The following is a 23,591-nucleotide window of genomic DNA, read 5'->3' on the forward strand; positions in this document are numbered from 1 at the left end:
ACACACACACACACACATCGTCTCATTCACACACACACACACACACATCGTCTCATTCACACACACACACACACACACACACACATCGTCTCATTCACACACACACACACACACACATCGTCTCATTCACACACACACACACACACACATCGTCTCATTCACACACACACACACACACACACACACATCGTCTCATACACACACACACACACACACATCGTCTCATACACACACACACACACACACATCGTCTCATACACACACACACACACACACATCGTCTCATACACACACACACACACACACATCGTCTCATTCACACACACACACACACACATCGTCTCATTCACACACACACACACACACACATCGTCTCATTCACACACACACACACACACACACATCGTCTCATTCACACACACACACACACACACACACATCGTCTCATTCACACACACACACACACACATCGTCTCATTCACACACACACACACACACACATCGTCTCATTCACACACACACACACACACACATCGTCTCATTCACACACACACACACACACACACACATCGTCTCATTCACACACACACACACACACACACATCGTCTCATTCACACACACACACACACATCGTCTCATTCACACACACACACACACACATCGTCTCATTCACACACACACACACACACATCGTCTCATTCACACACACACACACACACATCGTCTCATTCACACACACACACATCGTCTCATTCACACACACACACATCGTCTCATTCACACACACACACACACATCATCATTCACACACACACACACACACACACACACACACACACACACATCGTCTCATTCACACACACACACACACACATCGTCTCATTCACACACACACACACACACACATCGTCTCATTCACACACATACACACATCGTCTCATGCACACACACACACACACACATCGTCTCATTCACACACACACACACACACATCGTCTCATTCACACACACACACACACACACACACACATCGTCTCATTCACACACACACACACACACATCGTCTCATTCACACACACACACACACACATCGTCTCATTCACACACACACACACACACACACATCGTCTCATTCACACACACACACACACACACATCGTCTCATTCACACACACACACACACACACATCGTCTCATTCACACACACACACACACACACATCGTCTCATTCACACACACACACACACACACACACACATCGTCTCATACACACACACACACACACATCGTCTCATACACACACACACACACACACACACATCGTCTCATACACACACACACACACACACATCGTCTCATTCACACACACACACACACACATCGTCTCATTCACACACACACACACACACACACATCGTCTCATTCACACACACACACACACACACACATCGTCTCATTCACACACACACACACACATCGTCTCATTCACACACACACACACACACATCGTCTCATTCACACACACACACACACACATCGTCTCATTCACACACACACACACACACATCGTCTCATTCACACACACACACACACACATCGTCTCATTCACACACACACACACATCGTCTCATTCACACACACACACACACACATCGTCTCATTCACACACACACACACACACACACACACACACACACACATCGTCTCATTCACACACACACACACACACATCGTCTCATTCACACACATACACACATCGTCTCATGCACACACACACACACACACATCGTCTCATTCACACACACACACACACACACACATCGTCTCATTCACACACACACACACACACACACATCGTCTCATTCACACACACACACACACACACACACACATCGTCTCATTCACACACACACACACACACACATCGTCTCATTCACACACACACACACACACACATCGTCTCATTCACACACACACACACACACACATCGTCTCATTCACACACACACACACACACACACACATCGTCTCATTCACACACACACACACACACACACATCGTCTCATTCACACACACACACACACACACACACGTCTCATTCACACACACACACACACACACATCGTCTCATTCACACACACACACACACACACACACACACACATCGTCTCATACACACACACACACACACACATCGTCTCATACACACACACACACACACACACACATCGTCTCATACACACACACACACACACATCGTCTCATTCACACACACACACACACACATCGTCTCATTCACACACACACACACATTGTCTCATTCACACACACACACACACACACACATCGTCTCATTCACACACACATCGTCTCATTCACACCTAGGTCACCCCATTAGCTCACAACAACAACTTTTGTCTACTTGTTTTAGTCAATTACAAAACTACATTTAAGAAGAGTACAACATGTTTAAAGATGACTTTTCAACATTGCCTGCTCCCGGGCGTTCTCACTACTTAGAAAAACGTTATTGTAGGGCTTCCCTCATGCCCCTTTTCATGACGATGCTAGCAGCCACTTGAGTGAGTGAGTGCTAGCTAGCTACCGACCACAACATTAAGCTAGCCAAGAACACAACAACACAAACAAACAGACTAAACAGCTACAAGTAATGAGTGGCGTTACAAAGGCCCTGTACTAAACAAGTTAAAAGTCTCACCTGTGATGAAATGTTTTCCACACACATAGCGACATTTAGACGACATGGTTACCGGGTTCCCCACATTTCCCACTGAGTAGCCTGAAGCCACAGGGCTCTTCTCATTTCCCACCGAGTAGCCTGAAGCCACAGGGCTCTTCTCATTTCCCACCGAGTAGCCTGAAGCCACAGGGCTCTTCTCATTTCCCACCGAGTAGCCTGAAGCCACAGGGCTCTTCTCATTTCCCACCGAGTAGCCTGAAGCCACAGGGCTCTTCTCATTTCCCACCGAGTAGCCTGAAGCCACAGGGCTCTTCTCATTTCCCACCGAGTAGCCTGAAGCCACAGGGCTCTTCTCATTTCCCACCGAGTAGCCTGAAGCCACAGGGCTCTTCTCATTTCCCACCGAGTAGCCTGAAGCCACAGGGCTCTTCTCATTTCCCACCGAGTAGCCTGAAGCCACAGGGCTCTTCTCATTTCCCACCGAGTAGCCTGAAGCCACAGGGCTCTTCTCATTTCCCACCGAGTAGCCTGAAGCCACAGGGCTCTTCTCATTTCCCACCGAGTAGCCTGAAGCCACAGGGCTCTTCTCATTTCCCACCGAGTAGCCTGAAGCCACAGGGCTCTTCTCATTTCCCACCGAGTAGCCTGAAGCCACAGGGCTCTTCTCATTTCCCACCGAGTAGCCTGAAGCCACAGGGCTCTTCTCATTTCCCACCGAGTAGCCTGAAGCCACAGGGCTCTTCTCATTTCCCACCGAGTAGCCTGAAGCCACAGGGCTCTTCTCATTTCCCACCGAGTAGCCTGAAGCCACAGGGCTCTTCATTTCCCACCGAGTAGCCTGAAGCCACAGGGCCGAGTAGCCTGAAGCCACAGGGCTCTTCTCATTTCCCACCGAGTAGCCTGAAGCCACAGGGCTCTTCTCCCAGGCTCTATTTCTCCACGTGGGATCGTTGCAAACCGTTGGCATTTATGACCTGGTTACATGTATATTGGTTACATGTATATTGGTTACATGTATATTGGTTACATGTATATTGGTTACATGTATATTGGTTACATGTATATTGGTTACATGTATATTGGTTACATGTATATTGGTTACATGTATATTGGTTACATGTATATTGGTTACATGTATATTGGTTACATGTATATTGAACAACACAGCTTATTTTCGGCATGTTTTGTTATTTCTGTATAATAAAGAAATCAACTGCGACGTTTTTCCTCTTTTACATTGAGGGTCAATAGGAAATAATTTCATTTTTTTGTGGCCGCGGTCGAGGGAATTCCTTATTATTATGTGAATACCGACTGGGACTATGGCTGGAAGTCGATGGGATACCCATAGATACCCATAGATGCCCATAGATGCCCATAGATACCCATAGATGCCCATAGATACCCATAGATGCCCATAGATGCCCATAGATGCCCATAGATACCCATAGATACCCATAGATGCCCATAGATACCCATAGATACCCATAGATGCCCATAGATACCCATAGATGCCCATAGATGCCCATAGATACCCATAGATGCCCATAGATGCCCATAGATGCCCATAGATGCCCATAGATGCCCATAGATGCCCATAGATGCCCATAGATACCCATAGATACCCATAGATACCCATAGATGCCCATAGATGCCCATAGATACCCATAGATGCCCATAGATACCCATAGATACCCATAGATGCCCATAGATGCCCATAGATGCCCATAGATGCCCATAGATGCCCATAGATGCCCATAGATGCCCATAGATACCCATAGATGCCCATAGACTTCCAGCCATTGAGCTAATTTCTTTCAAAATGCACACAGAGACATTAAAATGGTACCCATGAGTTCATCTGACTCAATGGCAAAATCCTCAAGTGTCACTTATAAACACACAAATTTTCTCTCAATTGTATAATCTCTCTCCCTCTCTCTCCAGGCGTCCCCCAGGGTGCAGGTAGATGAGGCGTCTGTTCTCCAACTGGGAGAGAAGCTGCAGAAGGACAGCGACCCCACACCAGAGATATTCAACGACATCCAGACCACGGTGGGTTTGTGTTTGAATGATCTGTTTTTACTATCAACTGGAACAGCTACTGTAACCAGCATCTCTGAGATATTGGAGACCTTTGTACTTAATGTTTCATTGTCAATACAAATAAAGTATTCACGTGTTCTGACTTGCCCGTGTGTGTGTGTGTGTGTGTGTGTGTACCGTGTGTACCGTGTGTGTACCGTGTGTGTCTGTGTGTACCGTGTGTGTGTGTGTACCGTGTGTGTGTACGTGCCCGTGTGTGTGTGTGTGTACCGTGTGTGTGTGTGTACCGTGTGTGTGTGTACGTGCCCGTGTGTGTGTGTGTGTGTGTCTTGCAGGTGTATGACATGATGCTTCGTGATGAGAGGTTTTACCCGTCGTTCAGACAGAGTCCTCTCTACATCAGGATGTTAGCTGAGCTGGACATGCTCAAAGAACCCTCCTATAGAGGATCGGATGACGGAGACGGAGGTGAGTTCAGCTTCTGTCTCGGTCTACGTTGTTAGCATAGCTTAACCCTGGGGGGCCAAGTGTCTGTGGGTTTTCACTTCTCCCTTGTACTTGAATAATCAATTAAGGTCATTGATCAGTTAGGAGCTTCTCTCACCTGGTTGCCTAGGTCTTAATTGGACAAAAACATGAACCCCCCCCAGAAATTGAGATTGACACCATTCTCCATGACTGTGAAGAGTAACTATTGTCCTATATCAATTCAAGAGGATTTATTGGCATGGGAAATATATGTAAACATTGCCAAAGCAAGTGAAATAGATTCTAAACAAAAGTGAAATAAACAATAAACATTACACTCACAAAAGAATAAAGACATTTGAAATGTCAAGTGTCTATATACTGTCGTGGATATTCCACACATGAAACACTCATTGTCAATCTTAAATGAATCATTCTTCACTATCAGGTCGCTTGAGAGGTTCTAACCAACTCAATGCACCAAGTACATCAGGAGCACTACCGGTGCAGTCCCGTTAGATCACTTATATACTGGTTACAGACACGTTACGTAGTGATGGTTCATAGGGTTGGTTCCGGCATGCGTCTCCTATCTTTACTTATAGAACATATTCTGGGCGTCCTGCCAAGATGGTCCTAAGGAGGAGGTCATGACCCCCCCCCCCTCTTCATATCTTTACCAAGCACAGGCAGAAACCAAGAATTATTTATGACACGAAGACAAGATGAACATTTTCAAGGCTGTCTCTTCACAAGATAACGTTTTCCACCACATTAGTGTCATAACAATGTGCAAATAGTTAAAGTACAAAAGGGAAAATAAATAAACATAAATATTGGTTGTATTTACAATGGTGTTTGTTCTTCACTGGTTGCCCTTTTCTTGTGGCAACAGGTCACAAATCTTGCTGCTGTGATGTCACACTGTGGAATTTCACCCAGTAGATATGGGAGTTTATCAAAATTGGGGTTGTTTTCAAATCTTTGTGGGTTTGTTTAGTCTGAGGGAAATATGTCTCTCTAATATGGTCATACATTTGGCAGGAGGTTAGGAAGTGCAGTTCAGTTTCCACCTCATTTTGTGGGCAGTGTGCACATAGCCTGTCTTCTCTTGAGAGCCAGGTCTGCCTACGGCGGCCTTTCTCAATAGCAAGGCTATGCTCACTGAGTCTGTACATAGTCAAAGCTTTCCTTAAGTTTGGGTCAGTCACAGTGGTCAGGTATTCTGCCACTGTGTACTCTCTGTGTAGGGCCAAATAACATTCTAGTTTGCTCTGTTTTTTGTTAATTCTTTCCAATGTGTCAAGTAATTATCTTTTTGTTTTCTCATGATTTGGTTGGTTCTAATTGTGTTGCTGTCCTGGGGCTCTGTGGGGTCTGTTTGTGAACAGAGCCCCAGGACCAGCTTGCTTAGGGGACTCTTCTCCAGGTTCATCTCTCTGAAGGTGATGGCTTTGTTATGGAAGGTTTGGGAATCGCTTCCTTTTAGATGGTTGTAGAATTTAACGTCTCTTTTTTGGATTTTGATAATTAGTGGGTATCGGCCTAATTCTGCTCTGCATTATTTGGTGTTTCACGTTGTACACAGAGGATATTTTTACAGAATTCTACATACAGTCTCTCAATTTGGTGTTTGTCCCATTTTTGTGAATTCTTGTTTGGTATCTTTAATTCCTTTCTTTTTCTCTCTCTTCTCTTCCTCTTCAGAATCGTTCAACGGTTCTCCAACAGGAAGTATTAATCTGGTAAATCCTCGTCAGCCCCCGAGACACCAGTTGTCATTAACTACAGCCAGTCATAGTACTGTTACAACAGGTTTTACTGAACCCCTGCTGACGTTAACTACCCTGCTGACGTTAACTACCCTGCTGACGTTAACTACCCTGCTGACGTTAACTACCCTGCTGACGTTAACTACCCTGCTGACGTTAACTACCCTGCTGACGTTAACTACCCTGCTGACGTTAACTAGCCTGCTGACGTTAACTAGCCTGCTGACGTTAACTAGCCTGCTGACGTTAACTAGCCTGCTGACGTTAACTAGCCTGCTGACGTTAACTAGCCTGCTGACGTTAACTAGCCTGCTGACGTTAACTAGCCTGCTGACGTTAACTAGCCTGCTGACGTTAACTAGCCTGCTGACGTTAACTAGCCTGCTGACGTTAACTAGCCTGCTGTGGAGGTATTAACATTTAACACCAGTTAAGACTTTTTTTTGCAGAGGTCACAGTAGCAGGCAGTATCGCTGCTGTTGATTGGCCGTTAGTCCAAAGATTGGCAGTATCTCTGGTTCTGATTGGTTGTTTCTCTCTCCTCTGTTTACAGTCTCTGGATGACCTGTCGAACTCCTGCCATGATGACAATATACAGCTACACGCCTTCATCTCCGATACAGGTGGACACGGACACACACACACACACACACACACACACACACAAACACACGTGATATAATCTCCAGTCAGATCAGTGTATTGTCTGTGGTGTAGTGTGATTTATTGTAAACTAGTGTGTTACTGAAAGTAAACCAGCCATCCATGTTCTCTCACTTGCATGTGTGACTACTGACCACTAACGTGGTTTCATTCAGAGATGTGTGTGTGACTACTGACCACTAACGTGGTTTCACGCAGAGATGTGTGTGTGACTACTGACCACTAATGTGGTCTGTAGTAGCCTTAAAAACCGTTCCCCCGTCAAAATGCCCTGCCGCTGTAAGGAGCCTGGAGGTGGCTTTGTCCCCTTGCACTAACAAGAGGACAGTCAGTGAGTTCTGTTATCAATATTCAACAGTATCAGGGATGATAAAATGTCCAGCATCTTTAGACATTTGATTGGCTGGGCAGGGGAGGCAATTGTTTAGATTTTACAGCGATGTGACGGGTCATTTTTATTTTTAGGGCCACACCTCCCCTGACTAGCCCCCTCCTCCACTCTGCATCGCCCTTCCACATCTGACTTCATCTCCTCACGTTAACCATCAGCTTGTTTCACTTATCTCACCATCTCATGTTGCTGTTACTTTTCCTTTCACACAATCACTATTCCATCACCATGTCTACAGGGGTGTGTAACGACCACGGCAAGACCTACGCCCTCTACGCCATCACTGTGTTGCGCCGTAACCACGACGGCAGCGAAGACTCCTGGAAGACCTACCGACGCTACTCTGACTTCCACGATTTCCACATGAGGATCACGGAGCAGGTGAAGGTAAATATGAGTGTGTCAAATCAAATCAAATTTTATTTGTCACATACACATGGTTAGCAGATGTTAATGCGAGTGTAGCGAAATGCTTGTGCTTCTAGTTCCGACCATGCAGTAATAACCAACAAGTAATCTAACTAACAATTCCAAAACTACTGTCTTATACACAGTGTAAGGGGATAAAGAATATGTACATAAGGATATATGAATGAGTGATGGTACAGAGCAGCATAGGCAAGATACAGTAGCTAATATCGAGTACAGTATATACATATGAGATGAGTATGTAAACAAAGTGGCATAGTTAAAGTGGCTAGTGATACATGTATTACATAAGGATGCAGTCGATGATATAGAGTACAGTATATACGTATACATATGAGATGAATAATGTAGGGTAAGTAACATTATATAAGGTAGCATTGTTTATATATTTACATCATTTCCCATCAATTCCCATTATTAAAGTGGCTGGAGTTGAGTCAGTGTCATTGTCAGTGTGTTGGCAGCAGCCACTCAATGTTAGTGGTGGCTGTTTAACAGTCTGATGGCCTTGAGATAGAAGCTGTTTTTCAGTCTCTCGGTCCCAGCTTTGATGCACATTGTACTGACCTCGCCTTCTGGATGATAGCGGGGTGAACAGGCAGTGGCTCGGGTGGTTGATGTCCTTGATGATCTTTATGGCCTTCCTGTAACATCGGGTGGTGTAGGTGTCCTGGAGGGCAGGTAGTTTGCCCCCGGTGATGCGTTATGCAGACCTCACTACCCTCTGGAGAGCCTTACGGTTGAGGGCGGAGCAGTTGCCGTACCAGGCGGTGATACAGCCCGCCAGGATGCTCTCGATTGTGCATCTGTAGAAGTTTGTGAGTGCTTTTGGTGACAAGCCGAATTTCTTCAGCCTCCTGAGGTTGAAGAGGCACTGCTGCGCCTTCTTCACGATGCTGTCTGTGAGTGGACCAATTCAGTTTGTCTGTGATGTGTATGCCGAGGAACTTAAAACTTGCTACCCTCTCCACTACTGTTCCATCGATGTGGATAGGGGGGTGTTCCCTCTGCTGTTTCCTGAAGTCCACAATCATCTCCTTAGTTTTGTTGACGTTGAGTGTGAGGTTAATTTCCTGACACCACACTCCGAGGGCCCTCACCTCCTCCCTGTAGGCCGTCTCGTCGTTGTTGGTAATCAAGCCTACCACTGTTGTGTCGTCCGCAAACTTGATGATTGAGTTGGAGGCGTGCGTGGCCACGCAGTCGTGGGTGAACAGGGAGTACAGGAGAGAGCGCAGAACGCACCCTTGTGGGGCCCCAGTGTTGAGGATCAGCGGGGAGGAGATGTTGTTGCCTACCCTCACCACCTGGGGGCGGCCCGTCAGGAAGTCCAGTACCCAGTTGCACAGGGCGGGGTCGAGACCCAGGGTCTCGAGCTTGATGATGAGCTTGGAGGGTACTATGGTGTTGAATGCCGAGCTGTAGTCGATGAACAGCATTCTCACATAGGTATTCCTCTTGTCCAGATGGGTTAGGGCAGTGTGGTTGAGATTGCATCGTCTGTGGACCTATTTGGGCGGTAAGCAAATTGGAGTGGGTCTAGGGTGTCAGGTAGGGTGGAGGTGATATGGTCCTTGACTAGTCTCTCAAAGCACTTCATGATGACGGATGTGAGTGCTACGGGGCGGTAGTCGTTTAGCTCAGTTACCTTAGCTTTCTTGGGAACAGGAACAATGGTGGCCCTCTTGAAGCATGTGGGAACAGCAGACTGGTATAGGGATTGATTGAATATGTCCGTAAACACACCGGCCAGCTGGTCTGCGCATGCTCTGAGGGCGCGGCTGGGGATGCCGTCTGGGCCTGCAGCCTTGCGAGGGTTAACACGTTTAAATGTCTTACTCACCTCGGCTGCAGTGAAGGAGAGACCGCATGTTTTCATTGCAGGCCGTGTCAGTGGCACTGTATTGTCCTCAAAGCGGGCAAAAAGTTATTTAGTCTGCCTGGGAGCAAGACATCCTGGTCCGTGACTGGGCTGGATTTCTTCCTGTAGTCCGTGATTGACTGTAGACCCTGCCACATGCCTCTTGTGTCTGAGCCGTTGAATTGAGATTCTACTTTGTCTCTGTACTGACGCTTAGCTTGTTTGATAGCCTTGCGGAGGGAATAGCTGCACTGTTTGTATTCAGTCATGTTACCAGACACCTTGCCCTGATTAAAAGCAGTGGTTCGCGCTTTCAGTTTCACACGAATGCTGCCATCAATCCACGGTTTCTGGTTAGGGAATGTTTTAATCGTTGCTATGGGAATGACATCTTCAACGCACGTTCTAATGAACTCGCACACCGAATCGGCGTATTCGTCAATATTGTTATCTGACGCAATATGTCCCAGTCCACGTGATGGAAGCAGTCTTGGAGTGTGGAGTCAGCTTGGTCGGACCAGCGTTGGACAGACCTCAGCGTGGGAGCCTCTTGTTTTAGTTTCTGTCTGTAGGCAGGGATCAACAAAATGGAGTCGTGGTCAGCTTTTCCGAAAGGGGGGCGGGGCAGGGCCTTATATGCGTCGCGGAAGTTAGAGTAACAATGATCCAAGGTCTTTCCACCCCTGGTTGCGCAATCGATATGCTGATAAAATTTAGGGAGTCTTGTTTTCAGATTAGCCTTGTTAAAATCCCTAGCTACAATGAATGCAGCCTCCGGATAAATCGTTTCCAGTTTGCAGAGAGTTAAATAAAGTTCGTTCAGAGCCATCGATGTGTCTGCTTGGGGGGGGATATATACGGCTGTGATTATAATCGAAGAGAATTCTCTTGGTAGATAATGCGGTCTACATTTGATTGTGAGGAATTCTAAATCAGGTGAACAGAAGGATTTGAGTTCCTGTATGTTTCTTTCATCACACCATGTCACGTTAGTCATAAGGCATACGCCCCCGCCCGTCTTCTTACCAGAAAGATGTTTGTTTCTGTCGGCGCGATGCGTGGAGAAACCCGTTGGCTGCACCGCCTCGGATAGCGTCTCTCCAGTGAGCCATGTTTCCGTGAAGCAAAGAACGTTACAGTCTCTGATGTCCCTCTGGAATGCTACCCTTGCTCGGATTTCATCAACCTTGTTGTCAAGAGACTGGACATTGGCGAGAAGAATGCTAGGGAGTGGTGCACGGTGTGCCTGTCTCCGGAGTCTGACCAGAAGACCGCCTCGTTTCCCTCTTTTTCGGAGTCGTTTTTTTGGGTCACTGCATGGAATCCACTCCGTGTTGGTGTGTGTGTGTGTGTGTTGGTGGGTGTGTGTGTGGGTGTGTTGGTGGGTGTGTTGGTGTGTGTCTGTGTGTGTGTGTGTGTGTCTGTGTGTGTTGGCGTGTGTGTGTGTGTGTGTTTATAGAAAAGGGCTTCTGACTACTAAGGTGTGTACATAGCCATGCCATCTTTCCATATCTACGGCATCTTCTGTGCCAGCATGGGCCTGCACCATTGAGGGCGATCTCCATTTTAAAGTAGGGCATTTATTCTTCTGCTTCTATAAGTGCAGTTTGTAAACTGAAAAGATGACTACTGCCACCTACTGTGCTGGAGGGTATATAGTCTGAACCGGTATGAAGTCAAAGCTGGGGATATACTGCCACCTGCAGTTATGGAATGTTTGCTCACAAGTGTAACTCATTGGCTGATCCCTCCTGATGACCTGGATGTAATTATGTGATTCTTCCTTAACCAATAGGAAGTCCCACTCAGTTGACTACTTCCAAAATGGTGAAATCCTCAATGGCGCTGCCCCATGCTAAAACAGACTTTTGTCTAAATGCGGCCTCCCTCCATCCTCTATGGGTGTGTTGTACTTCCATTTCGGGAACCTGTGTGTGTTGTGTTCCAGTTTGAGAATTTGACGGCGATCCTGAAGCTGCCGGGGAAGAAGACGTTTAACAACATGGACAGAGACTTCCTGGAGAGGAGGAAAAAAGACCTGAACTCGTACCTACAGGTAAGAGTGTGTCGAAGGAGTGTGTCATGCCTTAAGTACGCCCGTTTGCTTGACTATAACCATTCCTCTGTTGTCTGGGCGTTAGCTGCTGCTGAATCCAGAGATGATGAAGGCCTGTCCTACTCTGGTTCACTACGTCTACGACTTCCTGGAGAATAAACAGTACAGCAAGGGGAAGGGGGATTTCGCTCGCAAGGTTCATACACACACACAGAGAGGGAGAGACACACAGACACACACACACACAGAGACACACACACACACAGAGACACACACACACAGAGACAGACACACACAGACACACACAGAGACACACACACACACACACACAGAGACACACACACACACAGAGACACACACACACAGAGACAGACACACACAGAGACACACAGAGACACACACACACACAGAGACACACACACACAGAGACACAGAGACACACACACACACAGAGACACACACACACAGAGACAGACACACACACACACACAGAGACACACACACACACACACACAGAGACACACACACACACAGAGACACACACACACAGAGACAGACACACACAGAGACACACAGAGACACACACACACACAGAGACACACACACACAGAGACACACACACAGAGACACACACACAGAGACACACACAGAGACACACACAGAGACACACAGAGACACACACAGACACAGACACACACACAGACACACACACACACAGACACACACACAGACACACACACACACAGACACACACACAGACACACACACAGACACACACAGAGAGACAGACACACACACACACACACACACACAGAGACAGACACACACACACACACAGAGAGAGACAGACACACACACACACAGAGAGACCGACACACACACACACAGAGAGACAGACACACACACACACAGACACAGAGAGACAGAGAGACAGACACACACACACACACACACAGAGAGACACACTCACCTTGCCCAACTGCAGATAGTCCAGCTGCTTATCTACGGTATCTCATTACACAAACTCACCTCTCTAGTGTGTGTGTCTCCTCAGATGGATACGTTTGTGAACCCGCTGCGGAGCTCGATGCGTAATGTGTCCAACGCTGTGAAGGGCCTGCCAGACAGTCTGGCTGGAGGGATGAACAAGGCTGCTGACAACATGGGACGCATGTCAGAGAAACTGGGACAGGACATAAAACAGGCTGTGTTCAAGGTAAGGACCCTAATAACTGCAACTTTAGTACAACCACAGTCTGACCTTAGTACAACCATAACCCAGCCAACATGGGATTAGGGCTGTTACGGTGACCGTATTACCGCCACACCGGCGGTCACGAGTCATGACGGCAGTCAAATGTCACGTGGCCATTTAGTCACTGTAATTAGGCTTCTCCAAACTCTGATGCTGGTACTCAGCACTCCATTGTCCCTCTAATCACTCTGACATCAATGCAAATCTATTCGAAAATCTAATCAAACACTTCATGAGAACCCATGAGCTCATGTTGCGCAACATTTCTATAGGCTATGCAATTGCATGAGAAAACCGTGATGGCCTCTATTAAAAAGAGGAGGATGCCATCAGCTTTCTATAGGCTAGGCCTACTGTATTTTGCTTTTGCTGTCCGTTAGGCCTACTCATCTTGTCGGAATTGGATAAGGACACGTGCAGTTGCGTCCCCTTGTCCGTCTTCACTTGTAGCCTGTGAGAAAGACCTGATCATGTGATAGAGAGCACGTAGCACTCAGTGAGGGAGGGTACAACAGGCATGGATTTTTTTTTTTTAGGGTGCATTACGGCCACAAAGGGAATGCTTGTCAAATTGTGAATGAGAGACTGATGAAAGCAGAGCTCATGCCTTTTCAAGCAACTTTTTTCAAATCATCATTTAGAGTCGCATCATGCAGCCTTACAATGTATTAAAAATCAAAACTTATAGCCCAACGTCTATGATGACACCTAGATGACCCATTATATGAAAGAGAAGGAACTGGACACATCTGTTGACCCCTTGTCATGGTGGAGGGATTTTTTTAAATTTAACCTTTTATTTAACTAGGCAAGTCAGTTAAGAACAAATTCTTATTTTCAATGACAGCCTAGGAACAGTGGGTTAACTGCCTTGTTCAGGGGCAGAATGACAGATTTTTACCTTGTCAGCTCGGGGATTCGATCGAGCAACCTTTCGGTTACTAGTTCAACGATCTAACCACTAGGCTACGCTGCCGTCCCTACACTCTAACCACTAGGCTACGCTGCTGTCCCTACACTCTAACCACTAGGCTACGCTGCCGTCCCTACACTCTAACCACTAGGCTACGCTGCCGTCCCTACACTCTAACCACTAGGCTACGCTGCCGTCCCTACACTCTAACCACTAGGTTACCGGCCGCACCTCTCGTTTTCCTTTATTGGCTCTGCTTGCTAAAAAGTAGAGGTGCATTTGCGCTAGCAGCCATGCGTAAGAGAGGGTGTTCAGCACGCCAGGGAACTTGGTTACCTCTCTCCGGTCTTCGCTGAAGCCCGACAAAAGTCAACATGCTGGTGTTTCTGAATCTCATAGCATAACTGTGACGAGTGCTATAGCCCATGATGGTGGACTGAAACAGTAGACGTTATAGGCAACGGATAGTTTAATTATTTTCCTTTGTGCTCAATTTATTTTATTTACATAATTAGAAATGTCTTATTTTAATCCTTTTTTGCTTTTGCTTTACTATTTCAGTGTTTTTATTCACATTTATTTTTAAACATTTAACTTTATAACCAAAACACCCCTTTTTAAACTACAAAAAGCGAAAATACGAAAAGTCCTATATGAAAGCCTAAGTAGCCTACAGGCACTATTTGTCACAATGCTGAAATCACCAGTAAAAATGGTTAATAAAACACCATTAACATTAACAAAATGGTGTTTTATGCTCACTCTTAAAAGCTTCATCATTATATAATGGTGATGGTGGTGGTTAGCCTGCCCAGCTGATAATTGGCCATTTTTAAATCAAATCTAATTTCACACATTTTCTAATTTTACACTGTGGCAAGAAATGGTGTATGCCTTTGTTCCAAGTTTTTTTTTTTTTTTTTTTACATCAATATAGTGCAGCCCATATATCAATATCATCAATATCATGCAGCCCATATATCAATATCATCAATATCATGCAGCCCATATATCAATATAGTGTGATCATGCAGCCCATATATCAATATCATCAATATCATTCAGCCCATATATCAATATCATCAATATCATTCAGCCCATATATCAATATAGTGTGATCATGCAGCCCATATATCAATATAGTGTGATCATGCAGCCCATATATCAATATAGTGTGATCATGCAGCCCATATATCAATATAGTGTGATCATGCAGCCCATATATCAATATCATCAATATCATGCAGCCCATATATCAATATCATCAATATAGTGGGATCATGCAGCCCATATATCATCATCGATATAGTGGGATCATGCAGCCCATATGTCATCATCGATATAGTGGGATCATGCAGCCCATATATCAATATCATCAATATAGTGGGATCATGCAGCCCATATATGTTTTAATTTCATAAGACATTCTATGGTTGGTATTATTCACAACTAAAGTTGCCAAATAACTCAAAATCAAGCATATAACCTGTTTCAAATTATCACTTTTTTTTTTAACACAGAATAACCTCTCCATGTGCGCACTAGCTCGGGAAAATATCCTTTCAATTTCATTCAGCGAAGTTCAATTATAAACTTACTATAAAATAATGACACTTCATATTATAATGCTTCATAGGAAAGACCTACCTAAAATAAGTCATGGATTTATTGTGATGGTGTACAGGCAATTAAATTGGTTTTATTACACTTTAGACTTTAAAATGTACATGTTTCATAGGCACGCTGACTGCATGTGTGGATCCTCTTTATGATCATAAACAGTCAATTCCCGTGAATTTGCTTGACAATCACCGGTTGACCAAATTTCCTGACCGCGACAGCCCTACATGGGATATCTGAAAGATTGGGACAGAATCAAACATTTCATCAACGTTTCAGTCTGACTATACTCTCTGGCTCTCCACCTAGGGCCGTGGCGGTCAACAGTCTGACTATACTCTCTGGCTCTCCACCTAGGGCTGTGGCGGTCAACAGTCTGACTATACTCTCTGGCTCTCCAGCTAGGGCCGTGGCGGTCAACAGTCTGACTATACTCTCTGGCTCTCCAGCTAGGGCCGTGGCGGTCAACAGTCTGACTATACTCTCTGGCTCTCAACACAGTCTGACTATACTCTCTGGCTCTCCAGCTAGGGCCGTGGCGGTCAACAGTCTGACTATACTCTCTGACTCTCCAGCTAGGGCCGTGGCGGTCAACAGTCTGACTATACTCTCTGGCTCTCCACCTAGGGCCGTGGCGGTCAACAGTCTGACTATACTCTCTGGCTCTCCACCTAGGGCCGTGGCGGTCAACAGTCTGACTATACTCTCTGGCTCTCCAGCTAGGGCCGTGGCGGTCAACAGTCTGACTATACTCTCTGGCTCTCCAGCTAGGGCCGTGGCGGTCAACAGTCTGACTATACTCTCTGGCTCTCCAGCTATTGCTGTGGCCATCATTACATTATGTCAGTGATTGCAAAGCAAATAACTGCTGGTTTCATGGTAATTGACTATTAATTACCATAAACACATTGAGCATCAGTGGCTTCCACGTGTAGCCTACAAGCCACTGATACAGACCTTTGGAGTCTTAATAAATCCATGTAAAACAGCCTACATGCCACTGATACAGACCTTTGGAGTCTTAAATCCATGTAAAACAGCCTACAAGCCACTGATACAGACCTTTTGGAGTCTTAATAAATCCATGTAAAACAGCCTACACCTTCACAATAAATCCATTATTTATTTTAGACAGGTCTAAAGAAACATGATATGAAGAAAATGTAGTCTATTTCAGAAGAACAGAATAGCATCCTCCTTGTCCTTATGTTAGGTCCTGATCTGGCTGTGGGCAACACTAGTTAATTTAACAGACAAGATTTGCTTAGAATTGCGTGGCAGTATTTTATATTATTCTATAGTATGAAAATACAATTTAGCAAATCTGAATCAAATAAAACATATTTTCTCCAAATGATTTCCAAGGGAGTGCGCACCTGCGGCTATTCTGTGTTGAGTAGTTATCAAAGGAACAGGGACTCCTGTATGCTTAATTTAGAGTTATTTATGTTATTTTAGTTGTGACACAAATGTTGGGCTTCATGTTTAGACTTGTTGTACATTCTAAGGCTGCATGATGCAATTAATGATGATTTGAAAAAAGTTGAATGAAGGCATGTGCTCTGATTGGTTCTTATTTACAATGACGGCCTACAACGGTCAAACCCGGACGAGGCTCGGCCAATTGTACGTTGCCCAGGGTATCACGCCCTACGGTTGTGATACCCTGGTTCAAATCCAGGCTGTGTCTGTAGTGACGCCTATAGCCCTGAGATGCAGTGCCTTAGACCGCTGCGCCACTCAGCAGCCCTATAGTACAAAAGTTGACCTGTTCTATTGGTCAACTTGTCCTTCTGTGTGTGAAATAAATATTCCAAACAGTTGTGAGATGCGATAGATACCATAATAATACAAACCTTATTAAAACATATAGGCCTATTGACTAGCCTACATGAGGTGTGATACTAACCTTATTAAAACATATAGGCCTATAGACTAGCCTACATGAGGTGTGATACTAACCTTATTAAAACATATAGGCCTATTGACTAGCCTACATGAGGTGTGATACTAACCTTATTAAAACATATAGGCCTATTGACTAGCCTACATGAGGTGTGATACTAACCTTATTAAAACATATAGGCCTATAGACTAGCCTACATGAGGTGTGCGACTATGATCTGAAAAAGTCAAGAGAAAAAAGGCATTGTTTCTTGCCTTGAGCTGGGCGTCATTCGTTGGCGATATGCGCCATTCGTCGGCGATAGATAATGCGTCATTCCTTGGCGATAGATAATGCACCATTCCCTGGCGATAGATAATGCACCATTCCCTGGCGATAGATAATGCACCATTCCTTGGCGATAGATAACGCACCATTCCTTGGCGATAGATAATGCGTCATTCCTTGGCGATAGATAATGCGTCATTCCTTGGCGACAATGCGTCATTCCTTGGCGACAATGCGTCATTCCTTGGCGACAATGCGTCATTCCTTGGCGACAATGCGTCATTCCTTGGCGACAATGCGCCATTCCTTGGTGATAGATAATGCACCATTCCTTGGTGATAGATAATGCACCATTCATTAGTGATAATGCGTCATTCCCTAGTGATAGATAATGCATCATTTGCTACAGATAGGCAACGCGCCACTCGACAGCGATGGACTAATATTGTCACCCATCACACTATTCTTGATTTAATATTGTCTTTACATATACTAAATAATATATATGTGTGACATTTGTTTTGATTTAGAATGGACCATTATCATGCACCTGTCTCAAAACGGGCAGGGGGAAAAAAATACATGTCATCTATGCACTTAAATAGCGAATGAAGAACCCTTTTCCCGTGGTTCATTTTCATGCCGGTCAGGTAGGCTATAATCCTGTTGTAAAGAGAAGCAATGTGCATAACATTAGGAAAGTTGAGAAATAAATATAGTAGGCCTAGCCTATAGAAAGCAGATGGGATCCTCCTCTTTTTAATAGATGCCATCACTCTCTTTTCTCACACAATAGCATAGCCTATAGAAATGTTGTGCAACATGAGCTCATGGGTTCTCATGAAGTGTTTGATTAATTTAAAAAAAATTACATTTGCATTGATGTCAGAGTGATTAGAGGGACAATGGAGTGCTGAGTACCAGGTAGTTAGCAAGTTTGGTCGGCTACTAATGACCATCAGCAGCATCAGAGTTTGGAGAAGCCTAGTTACCGTGACTAAACGGCCACGTGGCATTTGACTGCCTTCATGACTCATGACCGCGGTGTGGCGGTAATACGGTCACCGCAACAGCCCTAATCCCATGTTGGCTGGGAGAAGCCTAGTTGACAATACTCTGTAACACTCCAACAATACTCTGACTATAATTTAACTCTGTAATGTCTTTTGTCCAGGTGCCTCCAATGCTCCCCAAGTCTGACTTTGACCCAGAGCACTGCCGAGTCTCGGCCCAGCTGGATGACAATGTGAGTACAACACCCCCCCCACACACACACAGGGACCCACCAGCTTATGGGCCCTCTGCTCTGAAACATCTTAATAAATGAAAGCATTGTAGTGGTGTGACGGTCACTTTGGCATCGTGTGTGTGTTTGTTTGTGTGTTCCAGGTAGATGATAACATCCCCTGCGTGTGATGCTGCTGTTGATGGATGAGGTGTTTGACCTGAAGGAGAGGAACCAGTGGCTCCGCAGGAACATCAAGAACCTTCTGCAGCAACTCATCAGAGCCACATACGGAGACACTATCAACAGGTACCACACACACACACACACACACACACACTCATTCATCAGCGCCACATACGGAGATCTGACTGTCTGCCTCTGGTCTCTGCAGGAAGATCGTGGATCATGTGGACTTCATGACAGCTCCAGAACAGGTGGCCGACTACGTCAAGAAGTTCCGGTAACACACACACACACTCACACACCATCAGATCGCCGTGTGTGATTGGTTAGAAAGCCCATCAGTAACTCTGTGGTCCCGCAACTGTGCAGGGATTCGTACTGGCCCAACGGAATCCTGGCCGAGTCTCCACCACGCAGGGACAAGAACATCCGCATGAGGACGAGGGTCGCGGCCAAGACCAACCTATTGGGAATCATGCCAGGTAACTAACAGACGAACACACACACGAACACACACACACACACGAACACACACACACGTAAACACACACAGACTGAATAAACGTGTTCACTATTAATCAGCCATTTGTCCCCCTTTTCCAGATGAGTTGAAGCACATCATCGGGGCGGATACGACTCGTAAGGGAATCCTGCGTGTGTTTGACATGTTCCAACACGGACCAATGAATCGTCGGCTGGTCTACGTGCTCCTAGAAGGCTTCCTGGAGACCATGTTCCCTCACTACAAGTTCCCTGAGCTGTTTGTTAAACTCCACTCTCGCTCGCCGCGCACAGCCAGATACACACAGAAAGTCAAGAGCACCTTCCCGAAGAGGTGACAGGAGACTGGAAGTGGGCAGGGTTACCGGGTGACACACAGTGTAAGAAAAAAGAGGGAGGAGAGTTGTGGGGAGGGTGTGTGCTGTTGAGAAGAGGTTAACGTGTGTGTGTGTGTGTGTGTGTGTGTGTGTGTGTGTTCTGCCCTCGTTCGAAGGGATTGTTGGGACCATCCTAGTTGTTAACTCGGCCCTGCTCTCCACTTCCCCTATGTGCCTCACAAACACACTCCTGTAGCGTGGACGAACTGATTTGGGTTTTATTTGTTTTATGCTAACTGTTTTATTGTAGATGTGTTGTCAGACTGGCACAGCTGCTCTGATGAGAGCTGCTCTGATATGCCCAGCAGGTGATCTCACTGCCTGATACCAGGCCACGGATACAGAAATACATGTACCGGTATAGAAATAGATTGATAGGGGATGCCATGGTTTGTGAGACAGAAAGCGTCAACCACATCCGGTTCTGCAAGGCGTTTGTTTGTCATGTTTTTGTTGGCTTTTTTTTGTTTTGTTTTTGTCAATGTGACATCATCATCCTGTCATAATCCTCTAGAACACGAGGAGGCTGAGTTTGATCTAAAGTCCACTCCCCCTTTTTAATGCGCCTGTCAGTAGCCATGACAACCACAGCTCTAACTGTTTTTGTTTGTTTGTTTACGGGGATGATGAACAGCTCTACTGAGCTTCATGTTAATCATGTGGAAAGCGGAATGAACAGCTCCCCTGCCGGTGAGGCCTGGGTAAATGTGAAATGGCCCGTTCTAATGGACTGACACAGTCTCATAGTAATCCACTACATTTTGGAATGAGACAGAATGAAATGACAGGCCAGACTGTGAATGTTGCTGTCTGTAGAGTAGAATGTACTCACTGGGTGTGTGTGTGTGTGTGTTTGAGAGTGTGTGTGTGTGTTTGAGAGTGCATGTGTGTGTGGCAGTAAGATGCAGCCCTCCCCAGTCAGACACTGTGCCAGTGTGGGGCCCATGCTGTAGTATCATACCACCAAGTAACAAAGAGAAAACACACTGATATCCCTGCTATATCACACTTTCATTCAGAGAAAATTTCATTTTGTGCAATATTTTTATTTGACGCCTGAGTTTTTGAATAATTGTATAAAAATGGAAAAGTATACCGTTTTGGAAAAATTGTAGAAAAGGTGAAAGAATTCTTCCCCCCTTCCCAAAGAAATTCTAACCCTACATTCCGTTGTAAAAAAAAAAAAAATCAACATTTAATTGCAGACTCGTTTTATACGTCTTTTTTTATTATTATTTTACTCCTGATGAATGTGGTTTCCATGCCGATGTGTCAGCAAGAGTGATCTAGCCAGTCGAGCTAAAGCCTCTGGATAGAAAGCTATAGTTCATTGGTCTAGAGATATGGTGGAAGGGCTTATTATGCATATGAACCTGTTGATTGGAGAGTGAACAGAAATTATTCACTGTTGTAAGAACCAATGACAGGAGAGACTTTGGGTCATCTGTCCAATCAAATCGCAGGAAAGCCATGTTTCTGTAGAATCACTGCTAAATAACGCTTAGTACCGGAGTTCTTTCATTCGCCGAACAGAGCTCCATTCCACTGCTGCCATTGGATGGAACTGTCCCTCTGCTGTGATTGGCTGGCACTGAACAGCTCTAGACCGTGATTGGCAGTGTGAGGACATTAATTCTGAGCTGTGTGACTTTTAAAAGGAAGTGGATATTTGTCCGCGGACAGGAGAAGTGACAAGGGGAACCCCACAGGACTTCATCTTTAAAGCCTCCATTCGGGATGTCTCGGCTATTGATGTCCACAGGGTTTACTCCGCGTCAACATTTTCCTGCGTTGTATTAATCAATAAATGAACGGGGCACAGAATCTAGCAGAGGAACACAATATGAGACAACACTGCAAGCATCATGTACATTTGAATGAAGCGTTGCTATGAAAAGCCCGGATCTCCTAGTACATTATGAATCTATGATAATGAACCATGTGCATATCTGTGTACAGTACGTGTCTATAGTGTGCCTAAATGTTCCGTCAACTCTATTTTCATATTGTTCATTAACAAAAGATGAGGATCAAAAAGAATGTCATGGTCATTTTAGACTGAAGAGAACTCTAAAGACTCTGGAGCCAGAGAACACTCAAGACTCTGGAGCCAGAGAACACTCAAGACTCTGGAGCCAGAGAACTCTCAAGACTCTGGAGCCAGAGAACACTCAAGACTCTGGAGCCAGAGAACTCTCAAGACTCTGGAGCCAGAGAACTCTCAAGACTCTGGAGCCAGAGAACTCTCATGACTCTGCAGCCAGAGAACTCTCAAGACTCTGGAGCCAGAGAACTCTCAAGACTCTGGAGCCAGAGAACTCTCAAGACTCTGGAGCCAGGGGTAGGTTCTAGAAGCTGGGGTGGTCAACCCTCCTCCTGGAGAACTTTTTCTCCAACCCTGCTCTATTCTAACACACCCAATTTAACCAATCAAGGTGTTGAGGAGGAGCAGCAGCTGTTTAGCAGGACCAGGTGTGTTAGAGCAGAATCCTGCTCAGGATGGGTAGCTCTCCAGGAGCACAGTTGGAGACTCCTGTTCTGGGGTCTTTTTTTCTTTGCATCATGCTTATCAAACTATTCCTTTGGAAACGCTGAACTCAGATCAGTATAACACTAATAATAAAATGGTAACTGACCACTGTGTGGTGTGTGGCGCATGTTGTTCTTCAGCAATCTCTCTCTCTTTCACCAGTCTCTCTTTTCAATTTCAATTGAAGGGCTTTATTGGCATGGGAAACGTATGTTAACATTGCCAAAGCAGATAATAAACAATTAACATGAACAGTAAACATTATACACACAAGAATAAAAACATTTCAAATGTCATATTTGACCCTTCCTCTGTCTTCATCTCCCTCTCTCCAGTTAGAGTCAGCAGGAGCTTCTGTTTAGCAGCTTTAACATGGTTTAGGACAGGGTTCCCCAACTGGTGGCCCACGGGCCATTTTTATT

The 23,591-nt window shown here is 45.4% G+C and overlaps 1 protein-coding gene across 1 annotated transcript in view; it reads left to right on the top strand.

Annotated features, from left to right (window-relative positions):
* The window catches only part of LOC112239707 (sorting nexin-13), a 59,863-nt gene extending 36,588 nt beyond the window's left edge, over positions 1-23,275 (top strand). The window contains 14 exon segments of the mRNA XM_042309970.1: positions 4,651-4,758; positions 5,085-5,217; positions 6,925-6,962; positions 7,543-7,612; positions 8,282-8,430; positions 12,282-12,389; positions 12,475-12,585; positions 13,444-13,605; positions 19,525-19,596; positions 19,740-19,749; positions 19,752-19,884; positions 19,970-20,038; positions 20,131-20,243; positions 20,365-23,275. Of these exon segments, the coding sequence (XP_042165904.1) occupies positions 4,651-4,758; positions 5,085-5,217; positions 6,925-6,962; positions 7,543-7,612; positions 8,282-8,430; positions 12,282-12,389; positions 12,475-12,585; positions 13,444-13,605; positions 19,525-19,596; positions 19,740-19,749; positions 19,752-19,884; positions 19,970-20,038; positions 20,131-20,243; positions 20,365-20,600 (1,512 nt within the window). The 3' untranslated portion in view covers positions 20,601-23,275.
* Positions 23,276-23,591: the final 316 nt, after the last annotated feature.

The sequence above is a fragment of the Oncorhynchus tshawytscha genome, linkage group LG31 (genome assembly GCF_018296145.1).
Source record: "Oncorhynchus tshawytscha isolate Ot180627B linkage group LG31, Otsh_v2.0, whole genome shotgun sequence".
NCBI classification, from domain to species: domain Eukaryota; kingdom Metazoa; phylum Chordata; class Actinopteri; order Salmoniformes; family Salmonidae; genus Oncorhynchus; species Oncorhynchus tshawytscha.